Below are 19,462 nucleotides of genomic sequence, written 5' to 3'. Positions count from 1 at the left end.
CAAAGTAAAATTTTCGTAACGTTGTGATATTACCACATAAAACATTCTCACAAAAATGTATGTCTTAACACTATCATAAATAATTCTTAAATGTGTAGAAGGTTCAGTATGTTTGTGGGTGAGGTTTCAAACATCACGTGCCCATAGTGTTTTCTTTTTTTATATAAACAGAAAAAATAAGTGTAACACGTGTAATCGTAGATGAGGCATGTCTATCTACAAGACTTTCGTTTGGGATCATATGGGAAATAGCATAATTTCAAATATTTTTTCTTTTTGGAATCAAAGATCTGTCTCGTTTTCGGAATAACGTTATTCTTTCTTTTGGGTTCAGTTAACTTTCAAAGATGGAAAGATGGTGCCACACATAGAATCCAGAGGCTAGGTTCTGAACAAACCCTCGCAAGAATTTCTATTTAAATATTCGCTATAAACTCTGTGAATTTGTAACTAAACCAAAGTGACTTTGGTCCTACAGTACCTGTGTAATAAAAGTTTTTTGTACGGTTAGTACTAAAAAACATGTCTGAACAGAATTTAAACCAACTGAATAATTGTTTGTTTCAGAGTAATTAATTTAGAACTATTCTAAACGAAACAGCTGTATGGTCCATTTCGCGCCACCATGTAAAATTGATTGCTTAACTTGTTCTCCTGGTTGTTTAGTCTCAACACCAATACTTTGTAACAAAAAAACATTTATTATTTTTATATGGCTAAAGGTGGTTCAGTTTGCTTTGACATCTTTTATTGCTTGAATTTGTTATTATAACACGAGTTTAAAAACAGCAGTTCATCCTTTAAGTGTTACAGATATTGTGATTGAAAACAGTGTGTTAAGTGTTATAAATGTTGTGACTGAGAATGATGTGTTAAGTGTTATAAATGTTGTGACTGAGAATGGTGTGTTAAGTGTTATAAATGTTGACTGAGAATGATGTGTTAAGTGTTATAAATGTTGTGACTGAGAATGATGTGTTAAGTGTTATAAATGTTGTGACTGAGAATGATGTGTTAAGTGTTATAAATGTTGTGACTGAGAATGATGTGTTAAGTGTTATAAATGTTGTGACTGAGAATGATGTGTTAAGTGTTATAAATGTTGACTGAGAATGATGTGTTAAGTGTTATAAATATTACGACTGAGAAGGGTGTGATGATTGATATAAGTGTTATGACTGAGAATGGTGTGTTGAGTGTTATAAATGTTGTGATTAGAAATAGTGTTAATTTTTTTACTGTAAGTAAGCTTGACTTCACCATTGACCAGACAGATTGATTCTGAAGTTCAGTTTTTTCTTTGTACTGGAGTTTCTGTCGTTCGTCCATTCGAGTGGTATGTCCACATCTGTTAATATTGAACAGAACCACGTTTGAAGCCACTCGAAAAGATCCAGAAACCTAAACAAGACTAGCCAAGTTGCTCTATATGCAACCTAATAAAGCTGACTCTGTTTAAAGTCTACTCAGCGTTATAATGTGGTTACGACACCAATGTATGGGTGAAGATGGATAATAAGTGAGGTCGTAAAACCGCGGGACAGATAAACTGTGCTCTCCTGAACTAAATCCAAAGTTTCCACAAGTTTATGACAGAGGGAGCTGTTTCGAAAGGGTAACAATAGAAGTGGTTCTGTCGAAAGTATATGAGATGTAAATAATTGGTTCTCGTAAAACGAAGAGAAGTGAAAAACGACCTCATTGTTCATATTTCTATCATCATCCTCTGAAGATTGTTAGAAATAGTTGTCAACAATTGTAACTTACTTTCAAAATATTTTTTGGGTCCCATGAAATTATATCACCGAACTTTGGCGATTATTCCAAAACAGAAGAATAGTGGGAAATCGAAACTTGTTAAAGGAAAGAACATTGTGACAGAGTTACATTACAATACCAACTAAAATATAAAGTAAAGAACATTGTGACAGTGTTACATTACAATACCAACTAAAATATAAAGGTAAAAACATTGTGACAGAGTTACATTTCAATACCAACTAAAATATAAAGGTAAAAACATTGTGACAGAGTTACATTACAATACCAACTAAAATATAAAGGTAAGAACATTGTGACAGTGTTACATTACAATACCAACTAAAATATAAAGGTAAGAACATTGTGACAGTGTTACATTACAATACCAACTAAAATATAAAGGTAAGAACATTGTGACAGAGTTACATTACAATACCAACTAAAATATAAAGGTAAAAACATTGTGACAGTGTTACATTACAATACTAACTAAAATATAAAGGTAAGAACATTGTGACAGTGTTACATTACAATACCAACTAAAATATAAAGTAAAGAACATTGTGACAGAGTTACATTACAATACCAACTAAAATATAAAGGTAAGAACATTGTGACAGAGTTACATTACAATACCAACTAAAATATAAAGGTAAGAACATTGTGACAGAGTTACATTACAATACCAACTAAAATATAAAGTAAAGAACATTGTGACAGAGTTACATTACAATACCAACTAAAATATAAAGGTAAGAACATTGTGACAGAGTTACATTGCAATACCAACTAAAATAAGTGCTTCTCTAGCGTACGTTTAAAGTACCATGCAGTTTATTGTACCGGAAACAAAATAGGTACTTCATAAAGCAAAACGTAAATATTTTATTACCGGAAAGATACTTACGATTTCTCTTCACTCACGCAAAAAAAATCTCTAACTTACGTTCTTTTATTACAAAACAGTGTGTATTAATTGTATGTATTCTGCAATGAACTGTTTTTACCATAAACAGTTTCTGTGCGTAATAAAATTTACCTGAAGCAGTGTCTGCGCTTAATAACATTTACCTTAAGCAGTTTCTGTACGTAATAAAATTTGCCTTAAGCAGTTCTGTGCTTAATTAAAATTTACCTTAAGCGGATTAAGTGCTTAATAAATTTTACCTTAAGCGGTTTCTGTGTTTAATAAATCTTACTTTAAGCAGTTTCTGTGTTTAATAAAATTGTCCTTGCCTCAGTTGAAGAATGCGGCAGCGAATGTACTTCGAGAAACATGGTTGATATACAAGAATACAAAGTTGGTGAAACGTGTTAACTCTGCCAAAGTGAGGGCTCATCAGCGGAAGTTTCTAGTAGCCATCTACAGGTATGTAATGTCTCTACAGTGAGAAAACAACATACATCACATATAGTGGTGCCATCTACAGGTATGTAATGTCTCTACAGTGAGAAAACAACATACATCACATATAGTGGTGCCATCTACAGGTATGTAATGTCTCTACAGTGAGAAAACAACATACATCACATATAGTGGTGCCATCTACAGGTATGTAATGTCTCTACAGTGAGAAAACAACATACATCACATATAGTGGTGCTATCTACAGGTATGTAATGTCTCTACAGTGAGAAAACAACATACATCACATATAGTGGTGCCATCTACAGGTATGTAATGTCTCTACAGTGAGAAAACGAACGTACATCAGTGTTTGTTTTAAATATTTACATAGTATATTTAAAAACCGTGTAACTTTAGACTTGGTTATTTTGGACCTATATTTGTCGTCCAATATAGCATTTTGTGACAATTCACTGTAATTGCAAACAATAAGAGGAAAGTTGTATTAAAGGTATGTGTATCTTTAGCTCACAGTACATTCGTGTATTAAAGGTATGTGTATCTTTCGCTCACAATACATTCGTGTATTAAAGGTATGTGTATCTTTAGCTCACAGTACATTCGTGTATTAAAGGTATGTGTATTTTTAGCTCATAATACATTCGCGTAAAATCAGAAATAAAATATTCATGAAATAACTATTCCCGTTTAGCTCGGAGCCTTAAATATATCTTGTTTGTTTATTAATTAACATTAAAAATTGAATTTCTATCTACGACATGTGAAATATATTTCTACAGTTGAAATTGAGACAAAACTTATCTTGGTTTGTTACGAACACGGATTATTTTACATCTAGACAAGACTTATCTTGGTTTGTTACGAACACGGATTATTTTACATCCAGACAAGACTTATCTTGGTTTGTTACGAACACGGATTATTTTACATCCAGACAAGACTTATCTTGGTTTGTTACGAACACGGATTATTTTACATCCAGACAAGACTTATCTTGGTTTGTTACGAACACGGATTATTTTACATCTAGACAAGACTTATCTTGGTTTGTTACGAACACGGATTATTTTACATCCAGACAAGACTTATCTTGGTTTGTTACGAACACGGATTATTTTACATCCAGACAAGACTTATCTTGGTTTGTTACGAACACGGATTATTTTACATCCAGACAAGACTTATCTTGGTTTGTTACGAACACGGATTATTTTACATCTAGACAAGACTTATCTTGGTTTGTTACGAACACGGATTATTTTACATCCAGACAAAACTTATTTTGGTTTGTTACGAACACGGATTATTTTACATCCAGAAAAGACTTATCTTGGTTTGTTACGAACACGGATTATTTTACATGTAGACAAGACTTATCTTGGTTTGTTACGAACACGGATTCTTTTACATGTAGACAAAACTTATCTTGGTTTGTGACGAAAACGGATTATTTTACATGTAGACAAAACTTATCTTGGTTTGTTACGAACACGGATTATTTTACATGTAGACAAAACTTATCTTGGTTTGTTACGAACACGGATTATTTTACATCTAGACAAGACTTTCTTGGTTTGTTACGAACACGGATTATTTTACATCCAGGCAAAACTTATCTTGGTTTGTTACGAACACGGATTATTTTACATCCAGACAAAACTTATCTTGGTTTGTTTCGAACACGGATTATTTTACATCCAGACAAAACTTATCTTGGTTTGTTACGAACATGGATTATTTTACATCCAGACAAAACTTATCTTGGTTTGTTTCGAACACGGATTATTTTACACCCAGAAAAGACTTATCTTGGTTTGTTACGAACACGGATTATTTTACATGTAGACAAAACTTATCTTGGTTTGTTACGAACACGGATTATTTTACATGTAGACAAAACTTATCTTGGTTTGTGACGAACACGGATTATTTTACATGTAGACAAAACTTATCTTGGTTTGTTACGAACACGGATTATTTTACATCTAGACAAAACTTATCTTGGTTTGTTACGAACACGGATTATTTTACATCCAGACAAGACTTATCTTGGTTTGTTACGAACACGGATTCTTTTACATGTAGACAAAACTTATCTTGGTTTGTTACGAACACGGATTATTTTACATGTAGACAAAACTTATCTTGGTTTGTTACGAACACGGATTATTTTAAATGTAGACAAAACTTATCTTGGTTTGTTACGAACACGGATTATTTTACATCTAGACAAGACTTATCTTGGTTTGTTACGAACACGGATTATTTTACATCCAGGCAAAACTTATCTTGGTTTGTTACGAACACGGATTATTTTACATCCAGGCAAAACTTATCTTGGTTTGTTACGAACACGGATTATTTTACATCCAGACAAAACTTATCTTGGTTTGTTACGAACACGGATTATTTTACATCCAGACAAAACTTATCTTGGTTTGTTTCGAACACGGATTATTTTACATCTAGACAAGACTTATCTTGGTTTGTTACGAACACGGATTATTTTACATCCAGACAAAACTTATCTTGGTTTGTTACGAACACGGATTATTTTACATCCAGACAAAACTTATCTTGGTTTGTTACGAACACGAATTATTTTACATCCAGACAAAACTTATCTTGGTTTGCTACGAACACGGATTATTTTACATCCAGACAAGACTTATCTTGGTTTGTTACGAACACGAATTATTTTACATGTAGACAAGACTTATCTTGGTTTGTTACGAACACGAATTATTTTACATGTAGACAAAACTTATCTTGGTTTGTTACGAACACGGATTATTTTACATCCAGACAAAACTTATCTTGGTTTGTTACGAACACGGATTATTTTACATCCAGACAAAACTTATCTTGGTTTGTTTCGAACACGGATTATTTTACATCTAGACAAGACTTATCTTGGTTTGTTACGAACACGGATTATTTTACATCCAGACAAGATTTATCTTGGTTTGTTAGGAACACGGATTATTTTACATGTAGACAAAACTTATCTTGGTTTGTTACGAACACGGATTATTTTACATGTAGACAAAACTTATCTTGGTTTGTTACGAACACGGATTATTTTACATGCAGACAAAACTTATCTTGGTTTGTTACGAACACGGATTATTTTACATGTAGACAAAACTTATCTTGGTTTGTTACGAACACGGATTATTTTACATGCAGACAAAACTTATCTTGGTTTGTTACGAACACGGATTATTTTACATGTAGACAAAACTTATCTTGGTTTGTTACGAACACGGGTTATTTTACATGTAGACAAAACTTATCTTGGTTTGTTACGAACACGGGTTATTTTACATGTAGACAAAACTTATCTTGGTTTGTTACGAACACGGGTTATTTTACATCTAGACAAAACTTATCTTGGTTTGTTACGAACACGGATTATTTTACATCTAGACAAAACTTATCTTGGTTTGTTACGAACACGGATTATTTTACATCCAGACAAGACTTATCTTGGTTTGTTACGAACACGGATTATTTTACATCCAGACAAGACTTATCTTGGTTTGTTACGAACACGGATTATTTTACATCCAGACAAGACTTATCTTGGTTTGTTACGAACACGGATTATTTTACATCTAGACAAGACTTATCTTGGTTTGTTTCGAACACGGATTATTTTACATCTAGACAAGACTTATCTTGGTTTGTTATGAACACGGATTATTTTACATCTAGACAAGACTTATCTTGGTTTGTTACGAAGTTACGAACACGGATTATTTTACATCCAGACAAAACTTGATGTAAATTGTCTAAAATATTATTCACACTGACTAAAAGTAGAACAGAATATTTTTGCCCACAAATAAATGCTAAAGACGTAACGTGAAGCAAGTTCAACGCAGTTACTTTAGCCTAACGTAGCATACGTTAATGATACTACAACTTTCAATGAGGTTTATTTATGGAAAGCACGTAACCATAAGCATAGCTATGAGAGAAAAGTGTGTTTGTACAAAGAGATAATCACCTGTAAGAAGTCTAATGAAACTTGGTTCACGTTTTACAGAAAACAGTGATATATGATTGTGACGTTTTAGGCCTAACGAACTTCATTATCTATGAAACCAAAGCACCATGGATAATTAGGAAGGGTCACAATTTAATACGTTTATACTAGAACTAACGGCCACATGGGGAGGGCGCTTGAGTCGTAATCTGAAGTTATGGGGGCGTTATTATATTACGGTCAATCTCATTATTTATTGGTAAAAGAGTAATCAAAGAGTTGGCGGTGGGTGATGATGACTAGCTGCCTTCCCTCTAGTCTTACACTGCTAAATTAGGGATGGATAGTACAGATAGCGGCCCGGCATAACCAGGTGGTTTAAGGCATTCGACTCGTAATCCGAGGGTCGCGGGTTCGAATCCCCGTCGCACCAGACTTGCTCTCCCTTTCAGCCGTGGAGGCGTTATAATGTGACAGTCATTCCCACCATTCGTTGGTAAAAGAGTAGCCCAAAAGTTGGCGGTGGGTGATGATGACTAGCTCCCTTCCCTCTAGTCTTACACTGTAAAATTAGGGACGGCTAGCGCAAATAGCCCTCGTGTAGCTTTGCGCGAAATTAAAAAACAAACAAACTAAATCTGAGAAATTCGTGTGACGTCTTCGACATAATACACAAAATATTCCAAAGACTTGGAACAGAAAGTTAGGATAAAATGAATGAACTTTAAGTTTAGATAGATCTATGTAGCTAAAGTCACGGATGGTGACAGTTAGAAAACCTTTAACGTTTAATAGTCCAAAGTGAAACTATTTTATAAATATCTTTTTTTTACTGCTTATTTAGTTCAGTTTTCATGAAACACTAAAAAGTTGTTTTTTTTTCGAATATCGAATTAGTTATAGAATATTTAACCTGTTCAGTGCCGTAGACGAAATAACTCGTCCAATCCGATCGGTAACACAGTGCCACGAACGAGTTAATACGTTATCAATAATACCTAACTTCAATGCCAGATGTCAGCACCGTACATGCATTTGACCTACTTACAAATTGTTTCACTTTCGATCCAAAATTACGTCACGAAAAAAGATACAAAATGAAAAAGCTTTAGAGTTGTATTGTAGCAGCTGAAATACTTGGCAGTCAACAGGTTATTTGTGAGCTCTGATAAAATATGAATAAAAATCTATGTTCAACGAAGTATTTCGTTCGTAATGCTCAACTGATTATTTGGGTTTCTCATAATTATATTTGTTTCAGGCTTAGAAAAGTAAAAATGGATCAACGAAAACTAATGGACAGCGCTAGTACAATTACCGATATGGCGAAGGTAAAAAATATTGTTTTTATTCTGTTATGATAATTCATTAAATTCTAATTAAACAGATTCATTATAATTGTACAGCACAAAGATTTGTTTAATAAAATTAGAAACTTTACATTTTCTATCATTTAATTTTGAATACGTAGATTTTCATTCCTATTTGCGTTTTGTCTGAACAATAACACATGTAACACAATGTTTATTATAACACTTTGTAACACAATGTTTATTATAACACTATGTAACACAATGTTTATTATAACACTATGTAACACAATGTTTATTATAACACATGTAATACAATGTTTATTATAACACTATGTAAAGACAATGTTTATTATAACACATGTAACACAATGTTTATTATTACACTATGTAACACAATGTTTATTATAACACTATGTAAACAAAATGTTAATTAAACACTATGTAACACAATGTTTATTATAAAACATGTAATAAAATGTTTATTATAACACTATGTAACAATGTTTATTATAACACTATGTAACACAATGTTTATTATAACACTATGTAACACAATGTTTATTATAACACTATGTAACACAATGTTTATTATAACACATGTAATACAATGATTATTATAACACTATGTAAAGACAATGTTTATTATAACACATGTAACACAATGTTTATTATAACACTATGTAACACAATGTTTATTATAACACATGTAATACAATGTTTATTATAACACTATGTAAAGACAATGTTTATTATAACACATGTAACACAATGTTTATTATTACACTATGTAACACAATGTTTATTATAACACTATGTAAACAAAATGTTAATTAAACACTATGTAACACAATGTTTATTATAAAACATGTAATAAAATGTTTATTATAACACTATGTAACAATGTTTATTATAACACTATGTAACACAATGTTTATTATAACACTATGTAACACAATGTTTATTATAACACATGTAATACAATGATTATTATAACACTATGTAAAGACAATGTTTATTATAACACATGTAACACAATGTTTATTATAACACTATGTAACACAATGTTTATTATAAAACATGTAATAAAATGTTTATTATAACACTATGTAACAATGTTTATTATAACACTATGTAACACAATGTTTATTATAACGCTATGTAAACAAAATGTTAATTAAACACTATGTAACACAATGTTTATTATAACACATGTAATAAAATGTTTATTATAACACTATGTAACAATGTTTATTATAACACTATGTAACACAATGTTTATTATAACACTATGTAAACACAATGTTTACCACTTCTTGTTCCTGTACAGAAAGTGTTATTACTTATTCCTAAAGTAAATGGAAAAGACCTACTTTTTTCTCTTTAAACTTTGCTTTTGTGACCTGGGAGTGTATAATGAAAACATGATGGGAGACTATATTTGGTGACTGATACGTGAAAGTTATTTACATTACAGTCACAAATCTCGAAAAACTACTCACTTCTAAACATGTTTGTATTACTTTAGTATAAATACATGTAAATCTTGATTCATATGTTGTTTTATTCAGACCTTATGTAAATGTACAAATTTGCCCGTTTTTACATATAAAATAGGTTAATTTCTAAATTTCATTATCCAGGTCACAAAAGCAAAGTTTGAAGGGAATAATGACCACTTTCTGTAACTTTACAACATAAGTAATTAAACACACACTATCCAGGAACAAAATTTGTGTTACATAATGTTATCAACAGACTAAATAGTGTATTTCATCACTATTGTGGCTGAGGTGTAAACAGTTGTTACTAATGCAAGTTAAATTTGTAAAATAAGTCACAGTTTATATATGTAAGACCGAAAACTAATTTCTTAATAAATTCTAAATAACGACAAACAAAATAAGTTTAAAATGTTTAATAAATATGGGTTTAAAATGAGGTGTGTTTCTAAATGTATAAATTGAAAGTTATTACTCTAATTACATATCATATGTCACATCTTTAATCGTCAGTATAGTTATTAAAAGACAAAATTCAGCTGAAATGTCTTTCAAAGACGTCTTGAGGGTTGTCGATTTTCCTCGTCGTTCATTGGACGAAAATAATGAAATTTTCTATCTTTTGTTTTTTTTTTAGCGAAAGGTATTGGTTTCGGTTATATATCGTAAAAGAATGTGATTTGCTGTTTCAAACTGGCTGGAAAAGATGCTCCTGGTGTCGAGGTTAAATTAAAAGTTAACTTTATTAGGAACATCGTATTTTGTTTCCATTTCTCGTGTTGAGCACGAGATACATTGGTATTTAATGGAAGTTATTAATGCTGTTATATCCTGAAAAATAAATGACGTATCTATAGAGTTGTGTAGTTTCTTCTTTTCACACCCAGGGAGTATCGCTGTTTCATTTTATCTTTCTGACGTCGTGTGACGTCATATTATTACGTCATATTTCAAGTTCTTAGTGTTAATAATAAATTACTTGAAAGTAATGTTCAAGAAACTTGGTGTTAACTGTTTTCATCCAAGTGTGTTAAGGCGTTCGACTCGTAATCTGAGGGTTGCGGGTTTGAATCCCGGTCGCAACAAACATGCTCGCTCTATCAGCCGTAGGAGCATTATAATGTGACAGTCAGTCCCTCTATTCGTTGGTAAAAGAGTAGCCCAAGAGTTGGCGGTGGGTGGTGACGATTAGCTGCCTTTCCTCTAGTCTTACACTGGTAAATTAGAGACAGCTAGAGCAGATAGCTCTCGTGTAGCTTTGCGCGAATTTCAAAATAGACAAAACAAACATTCTTGTCTTGGTATCGATATTAAGTTCTAATTGAAGATAATGTTACAGAACACAATCCTTGAAATTTTGGGTTCGTGATCTAGACACGCTAACTATTCGGCCAAAAACGAGTATAATATTCTAGTTTTTGACCGAATATCATACTAGCTAGACAATTTAAGCTATATTGTTTAATTATTATTCAACAGTTTGTTCAGTGTGGTGAGTTATTCTGACAATTTAATTATATCACAATTTTGTTGTATCTGTAAGCCGTATACACTAGGCTTATTTAAGTAATTAAAAAACTTAAATATGTTAAAAACTAAACTTCGGTCCACAATGCTTGCGTTTCAAATAATCATGGTTGTATTTTCAGTGTTCTTGAGATTTATAATTGGTGTAGCTATATATTTCTTACAATAAACCGTGGACTTTCTTATAACTTAATTTGCACGTTCCTTCTAAGAAGTGTTCATTACAACTTTAAATTGTCGCGACTTTAAACTAAATATTCCATTTTTTATTGTACAGTCGAAAGATATTTATTTCTAATTCAGCGATTCGTTTAAAAGACGGTAATTGTCAGATCTAAAACTAGTTTTCTTACCTAAAGGTCGTGGAGGACGAGTAGAAATATCTAGAAAACTATAATCAAGTTTCCATGTTAAATGAAACTTCTCTTCGCATCATCTTTCGGTTCATGGCACCGACGTAGTTTTAAAAAATGAGTCCTATTTTTTAACGAACCAGAATCTCATTTTGAGCCTAAACTCTATACTTGTAGAACTTATATTAGACGAATTTATTTCTGCCTCGAGAACTTCTAGGTGAAATTCTGGTATTTACTCTGAGATACACGACCAACTATGTAGAGGTAATTCAATATCCTTTATAATTCATTATGTGGAGGTAATTCAATACCCTTTATAATTCATTATATGGGGGTAATTCAATACCCTTTATAATTCATTATGTGGAGGTAATTCAATACCCTTTATAATTCATTATGTGGAGGTAATTCAATACCCTTTATAATTCATTATGTGGAGGTAATTCAATATCCTTTATAATTCATTATGTGGAGGTAATTCAATACCCTTTATAATTCATTATGTTAAGGTAATTCAATACCCTTTATAATTCATTATGTGGAGGTAATTCAATACCCTTTATAATTCATTATGTGGAGGTAATTCAATACCCTTTATAATTCATTATGTGGAGGTAATTCAATACCCTTTATAATTCATTATGTGGAGGTAATTCAATACCCTTTATAATTCATTCCTTTTTTAATTTACAAAATATCTTGTTCCTTTTTATTTATTAATATTTTATAATTTCAACAATTCTGTCGAGCTTCATAAGAAAGTACACTTAGATGCTTCAGTCGTGTCTGAAAAACAAATATTGAATTGTAGAAGGAAACCTGACGTTATAAGTAAATAATTCTAATTTTCCTTGAAAAGATTTCTTTTCAAACCCAATTCTTTTCACTATCATAATCGTACTTACGTCAATTCACTTCAACGCCCTCTGCCGTGATTTTATTAGCATGATTTACGGCACTGGTAATTAGTGAGAATTGTGACTTTTCAAACAGTATTTTATAGCGCCCTCTTGTGTTCTCTTCCCAGACACAGAACATAATTAGTGAGAATTGTGACTTTTCAAACTGTATTTTATAGCCCTCTTGTGTTCTCTTCCCAGACACAGAACACTGTGTACGAAATTGTTTCCGACATGAACCAACGGCAGGAGACGCTGGAGGAACGAGTGGCCTCACTTGAGGAGCGTCTTGGGATCATTCAAGAGCAGATCCAGTCTCTTCCAGAAACTCTCTCCCTCAGTCTGGCCCAACATCTGGGACAAAAACAGGTTCCCGCCGACCATCGTCAAACCCACCTTCATCCGGACGATGCTGCCTCGCTTGGGGTCCGCCCCAACTGGTCTTCAATGAACTTACCTCCGGGTCAAAAGAGTACTGGAGGATTACATCCCCCTCTGATACCCCGAGCGGGTTCCACAGAAAACTGAATGTATCTGCTACTCGTTAGCGGCAATATTAGTTTGGAATATGTCTCGTTTGCACAAGTTCATGTGAATGTACATACATTGATTGACTTAGACGAGTGGAATGTCCAGTTTTGTGTGTCATTCGTGATGTTGATTTGTTCCCGAATCTAGTCGATTACTTTCTCCGACTGTAAATTTCACTGTAAGGTCGGACCGTCCATGTACGAAAGGATTCCACACTCGCGCGATGTGGCAGTAAAACAAAATAAGTGGTGTACGTTCTTAACTAAAATAGTTCCACAGAGGTTCAGGTCACGTGACGTTTCACGAGAAAACTTAATTGGTTCGACGAAAAATCCGTGAAAGGAATAAGAGTAACAGTTAGTTTGTTACCCATAATCCTTCGTATCCTATGCTGAGAACTCCACTTCTGGGGCGGAGTCACTTAAAACCGACAAGTCCAAGGAATCTACCAGAGATTTATCTGTTTAGACCAAATGAATATTTTTGCAGTGAGGCTCTCAAAAGGTTTGGTTTAACAAAACTTTACGAGATAATTAGAACTTATTGGAAAGAATTACTTTATTGGGTTTACTTAAAACTATTAATTTAACAGCGGAAGAACTTTTGTGAATACTTACAGAAATGTCAAGTAGCCTATAAAGTCGTTCAGAAGAAGTGTAGCAAAATCAGATGGTCGTTGTCACAACAACTAACAGGTTTAGTATTAATTCTTACAAGAGATCTTTGCCAAATTATTTCAGCTTTAACTTACTATGAAAACAAAAATTTGTATTTAGCTGTTCGGGACCTCGTGTACGACAGGTTGCCATCTCAGGGAAGTCAAGTTTCATAACGTACCTGAATATTGTCAAAGAAACGTAATATGCCAAGTTATTCTCAAGAAACAAGGTGACTTCATATAAGTAGATTTACAAGATGGATACGTTATATACAACAAATCTCTCGTGGTAGGTTCAATGTCTGGTTTAATGTGTCTTTTAGTTCGTATCTTGTTTCGGGCCAAGTTCATGAGACCAGAGTGAAGAATCCTCTAATTTTACTTCTAATTAATGGAATTAAAATCAGTTGACAACAGGTGGAGAAATCGATAAATTGTGTCTTGTTCCTCTCTCTACTCGTAGAGTTTCATTGGTGTTTTTTAAAACAGATGAACAATCACATTTGTGAATCTCTCTTCACTGAATACATAATTAATATACTGTTTCACTTGCTCTCTTCATCTTATCCTATTGTGTCAGCGGTAATTCTGAAAACACTGGGTTTCAAACCCGTGGTGGGTATGGCACAAATAGTCCCCATTGTGTATCATTGTGCGTAAAAACAAATATACAAAGTTTTTAACTTATTGTTGAGCTGATAGTAAAACAATCCGAAGAGCGAAGATCACATTTGAAAACAAACACGAAGCTGCGAAACCCGTACGCCCTCACAAGTAGGTTCTTTTTAGCCCTCAGTAAGGCAAACATAAGTGTAAACAGCCCATCGATTTTATGTTATAAGTTCTGAACGTTTATTTAAAGTGCTGTGATGAAACTGGTTTCCAGCGATGTTGGTTGGTTGGTTTAGTGTTTTGTGGCTCTCTGTGCCTCAGCGATGAACCACCGAAACAGTTTGAAGTTAAGCACAAAGTTACCCAATGTGCCGCTGTGCCACTGGTGGCACCACGAGAACATTGAAAAAAAATGTTTTGGGTGTTTCTTACATTCAAGTTATTTTGTTGTCGATACAAGGAGAGCTTAAAATAATTATTAAAAATCATTAATTATTAGTTTCTGTCCATGAACCACCATGCTGAACAAATAAATAATTCTAAAACGAACTTTACACTTTATAACATTTATAATAACAATGCCTATAAGTAGACGTAAATATCACGCAGTTAAGAATGTATACAGACATAGACGTTAATATCACTGTACATTTAATACAAAGTTCACCATTCATGTGCCATTAAAATTCTATTCTATACATGCAACAGTTATCGTGTGTTTTTATTGTTTTATCTATGTTTATAAATGTACGACTTCATTACTCTCAATTGTTAAAACAAAACACAATCTCTTTTAAAAGATGTCGGGCTAAAAGAAATAATCAGTTGATGGGATGGAATGTCTCATCATGACATATCAAGTTAACTGTTAAGTATCTAGGATGACATGTCTCATCATGAGGTGTGGAATTAAATTAACTCTTAAGTATCTAGGATGACATGTCTTATCATAATGTGTGGAATTAAATTAACTGTTAAGTATCTAGGATGACATATCTCATCATGAGATGTGGAATTAAATTAACTGCTAAGTATCTAGGATAACGTCTCATAATGAGGTGAGGAATTAAATTAACTGCTAAGTATCTGGGATAACATGTCTCATCATGAGATGTGGAATAAAATTAACTGTTAAGTATCTAGAATGACATGTCTCATAATGAGGTGAGGAATTAAATTAACTGATAAGTATCTGGGATGACATGTCTCATTATGAGGTGTGGAATTAAATTCACTGTTAAGTATCTAGGATGACATGTCTCATCATGAAGTGTGGAACTAAATTAACTATTAAGTAGCTAGGATGATATGTCTCATTATGAGGTGTGGAATTAAATTAACTGTTAAGAATCTAGGATGACATGTCTCATTATCAGGTGTGGAATTAAATTAATTGTTAAGTATCTAGGATGACATATCTCATCATGAGATATGGAATTAAATTAACTTAAGTATCTAGGATGACATGTCTCATCATGAGATGTGGAATTAAATTAACTGTTAAGTATCTAGGATGACATGTCTTATCATGAGGTGAGGAATTAAATTAACTGTTAAGTATCTAGGATGACATGTCTCATTATGAGGTGTGGAATTAAATTAACTGTTAAGTATCTAGGATGGCATGTCTTATCATGTGGTGAGGAATTAAATTAACTGTTAAGTATATAGGATAACATGTCTTATCATAATGTGTGGAATTAAATTAACTGTTAAGTATTTAGGATGACATGTCTCATCATGAGCTGTGGAATTAAATTAATTGTTAAGTATCTAGGATGACATATCTCATCATGAGATATGGAATTAAATTAAGTATCTAGGATGACATGTCTCATCATGAGATGTGGAATTAAATTAACTGTTAAGTATCTAGGATGACATGTCTCATGATGAGCTGTGGAATTAAATTAACTGTTAAGTATCTTGGATGACATGTCTCATCATGAGGAGTGGAATTAAATTAACTGTTAAGTATCTAGGATGACATATCTCATTATGAGGTGTGGAATTAAATTAACTGTTAGGTATCTAGGATGACATGTCTTATCATGAGGTGAGGAATTAAATTAACTGTTAAGTATATAGGATAACATGTCTTATCATGAGGTGTGGAATTAAATTAACTGTTAAGTTTCTAGGATGACATGTCTTATCATGAGGTGAGGAATTAAATTAACTTAAGTATCTAGGATGACATGTCTCATCATGAGATGTGGAATTAAATTAACTGTTAAGTATCTAGGATGACATGTCTCATCATGAGGTGAGGAATTAAATTAACTGTTAAGTATCTAGGATGACATGTCTCATCATGAAGTGTGGAATTAAATTAACTCTTAAGTATCTAGAATGACATGTCTCATCATGAGGTGTGGAATTAAATTATCTGTTAAGTATCTAGTATGACATGTCTTATCATGAGGTGAGGAATTAAATTAACTGTTAAGTATCTAGGATGGCATGTCTTATCATGAGGTGAGGAATTAAATTAACTGTTAAGTATCTAGGATGACATGTCTCATCTTAAGGTGAGGAATTAAATTAACTGTTAAGTACATAGGTTGACATGTCTCATAATGAAGTGTGGAATTAAATTAACTGTTAAGTATCTAGGATGACATGTCTCATCATTAAGTGGGGAATTAAATTAACTTTTAAGTATCTAGGATGACATGTCTCATCATGAAGTGTGGAATTAAATTAACTGTTAAGTATCTAGGATGACATGTCTCATCATTAAGTGTGGAATTAAATTAACTTTTAAGTATCTAGGATGACATGTCTCATCATGAGGTGTGGAATTAAATTAACTGTTAAGTATCTAGGATGACATGTCTCATTATTAGGTGTGGAATTAAATTAACTGTTAAGTATCTAGGATGACATGTCTCATCTTGAGGTGAGGAATTAAATTAACTGTTAAGTATCTAGGATGACATGTTTCATCATGAAGTATGGAACTAAATTAACTATTAAGTATTTAGAATGACATGTCTCATTATGAGGTGTGGAATTAAATTAACTGTTAAGTATCTAGGATGACGTCTCATCATGAGGAGTGGAATTAAATTAACTGTTAAGTATCTAGGATGACATGTCTCATCATGAGGTGTGGAATTAAATTAACTGTTAAGTATCTAGGATGACATGTCTCATCATGAGGTGTGGAATTAAATTAACTGTTAGGTATCTAGGATGACATGTCTCATCATGAGGTGTGGGATTAAATTAACTGTTAAGTATCTAGGATGACATGTCTCATCATGAGGTGTGGAATTAAATTAACTGTTAAGTATCTAGGATGACATGTCTCATCATGAGGAGTGGAATTAAATTAACTGTTAAGTATCTAGGATGACATATCTCATTATGAGGTGTGGAATTAAATTAACTGTTAGGTATCTAGGATGACATGTCTCATCATGAGGTGTGGGATTAAATTAACTGTTAAGTATCTAGGATGACATGTCTCATCATGAAGTGTGGAATTAAATTAACTGTTAAGTATCTAGGATGACATGTCTCATCATGAAGTGTGGAATTAAATTAACTGTTAAGTATCTAGGATGACATATCTCATTATGAGGTGTGGAATTAAATTAACTGTTAAGTATCTAGGATGACATATCTCATTATGAGGTGTGGAATTAAATTAACTGTTAAGTATCTAGAATGACATGTCTCATCATGAGGTGTGGAATTAAATTAACTGTTAGGTATCTAGGATGACACGTCTCATTATGAGGTGTGGAATTAAATTAACTGTTAAGTATCTAGGATGACATGTCTCATCATGAGGAGTGGAATTAAATTAACTGTTAAGTATCTAGGATGACATGTCTCATCATGAGGAGTGGAATTAAATTAACTGTTAAGTATCTAGGATGACATATCTCATTATGAGGTGTGGAATTAAATTAACTGTTAAGTATCTAGGATGACATATCTCATTATGAGGTGTGGAATTAAATTGACTGTTAAGTATCTAGGATGACATGTCTCATCATGAGGAGTGGAATTAAATTAACTGTTAGGTATCTAGGATGACATGTCTCATCATGAGGTGTGGGATTAAATTAACTGTTAAGTATCTAGGATGACATGTCTCATCATGAGGAGTGGAATTAAATTAACTGTTAAGTATCTAGAATGGCATGTCTCATCATGAGGTGAGGAATTAAATTAACTGTTAAGTATCTAGGATGACATGTCTCATCATGAGGAATGGAATTAAATTGACGACCAAATATTTCAAAAATATATCTGAGTAATTAATTTTAAATACAGTATAAGAGAACATGGAGAAATAGATGGGCAAATAATGACTTCATTGTTATCAAGGTATTAGAATAAAGTATTAATACGAGAGGATTTAATACGTGTGGCATTTGGGCAGCTTTTCGATAAACACAACATGAATCGTTGGACTCGTTTTATCTACCTGCCTATAAACGTAAGTGACAAGCTATTGGGCATTTGGTTTGAAAGGTATTGATGCGTTTCTAATGCGTTTAAATTGTTTGTTACTCATAAAAATAAATTTATAACTTCAAGGTAAAGGAACACTGAACAAAGCATAACTTAAGTGCAGTAGTGATCTGCCACCTCGAAAGTTCATTTATGGTGACATTAATGGAGAAAATTTTAATATATTTTATTTGTAAATCGTATAATTAACACTGCCTTGATTTCCACCATGTATTTGTGTGGTGTTATGAGATTAGTTCGAGAACTTTGTTTGTTTTTCACTGATTCACTTCTGTAATTCTTTTATAAATTCAAATGAAACACGCCTGTAGAAGCTTCTCCATCTTTTATTGTAGTAAACTTGTTTTATGTATTCTCGATCGACAATTTCGGTTCGACGCTTCCGTTTATAGCTTCATCAGGGCTCGCAGCATATATGTTGACAAAGTTTGTGACCTTATACTTTTTATTGGAGA

General features: G+C 32.6%; 1 protein-coding gene across 1 annotated transcript in view; it reads left to right on the top strand.

The window, feature by feature from the left end:
• LOC143242309 (small conductance calcium-activated potassium channel protein-like) overlaps nt 1–15,218 on the top strand; it is a 17,456-nt gene extending 2,238 nt beyond the window's left edge. Inside the window, exons 3-5 of the mRNA XM_076485671.1 lie at nt 3,003–3,130; nt 8,383–8,452; nt 12,917–15,218. Of these exons, the coding sequence (XP_076341786.1) occupies nt 3,003–3,130; nt 8,383–8,452; nt 12,917–13,243 (525 nt within the window). The 3' untranslated portion in view covers nt 13,244–15,218. The remainder of the gene's footprint in view (nt 1–3,002; nt 3,131–8,382; nt 8,453–12,916) is intronic.
• Nucleotides 15,219–19,462: the final 4,244 nt, after the last annotated feature.

The sequence above is a fragment of the Tachypleus tridentatus genome, unplaced genomic scaffold, assembly GCF_004210375.1.
Source record: "Tachypleus tridentatus isolate NWPU-2018 unplaced genomic scaffold, ASM421037v1 Hic_cluster_2, whole genome shotgun sequence".
Taxonomy (NCBI): domain Eukaryota; kingdom Metazoa; phylum Arthropoda; class Merostomata; order Xiphosura; family Limulidae; genus Tachypleus; species Tachypleus tridentatus.
Note: the sequence above shows the minus strand (reverse complement) of the source record. Positions and strands in the feature narration are given on the sequence as shown.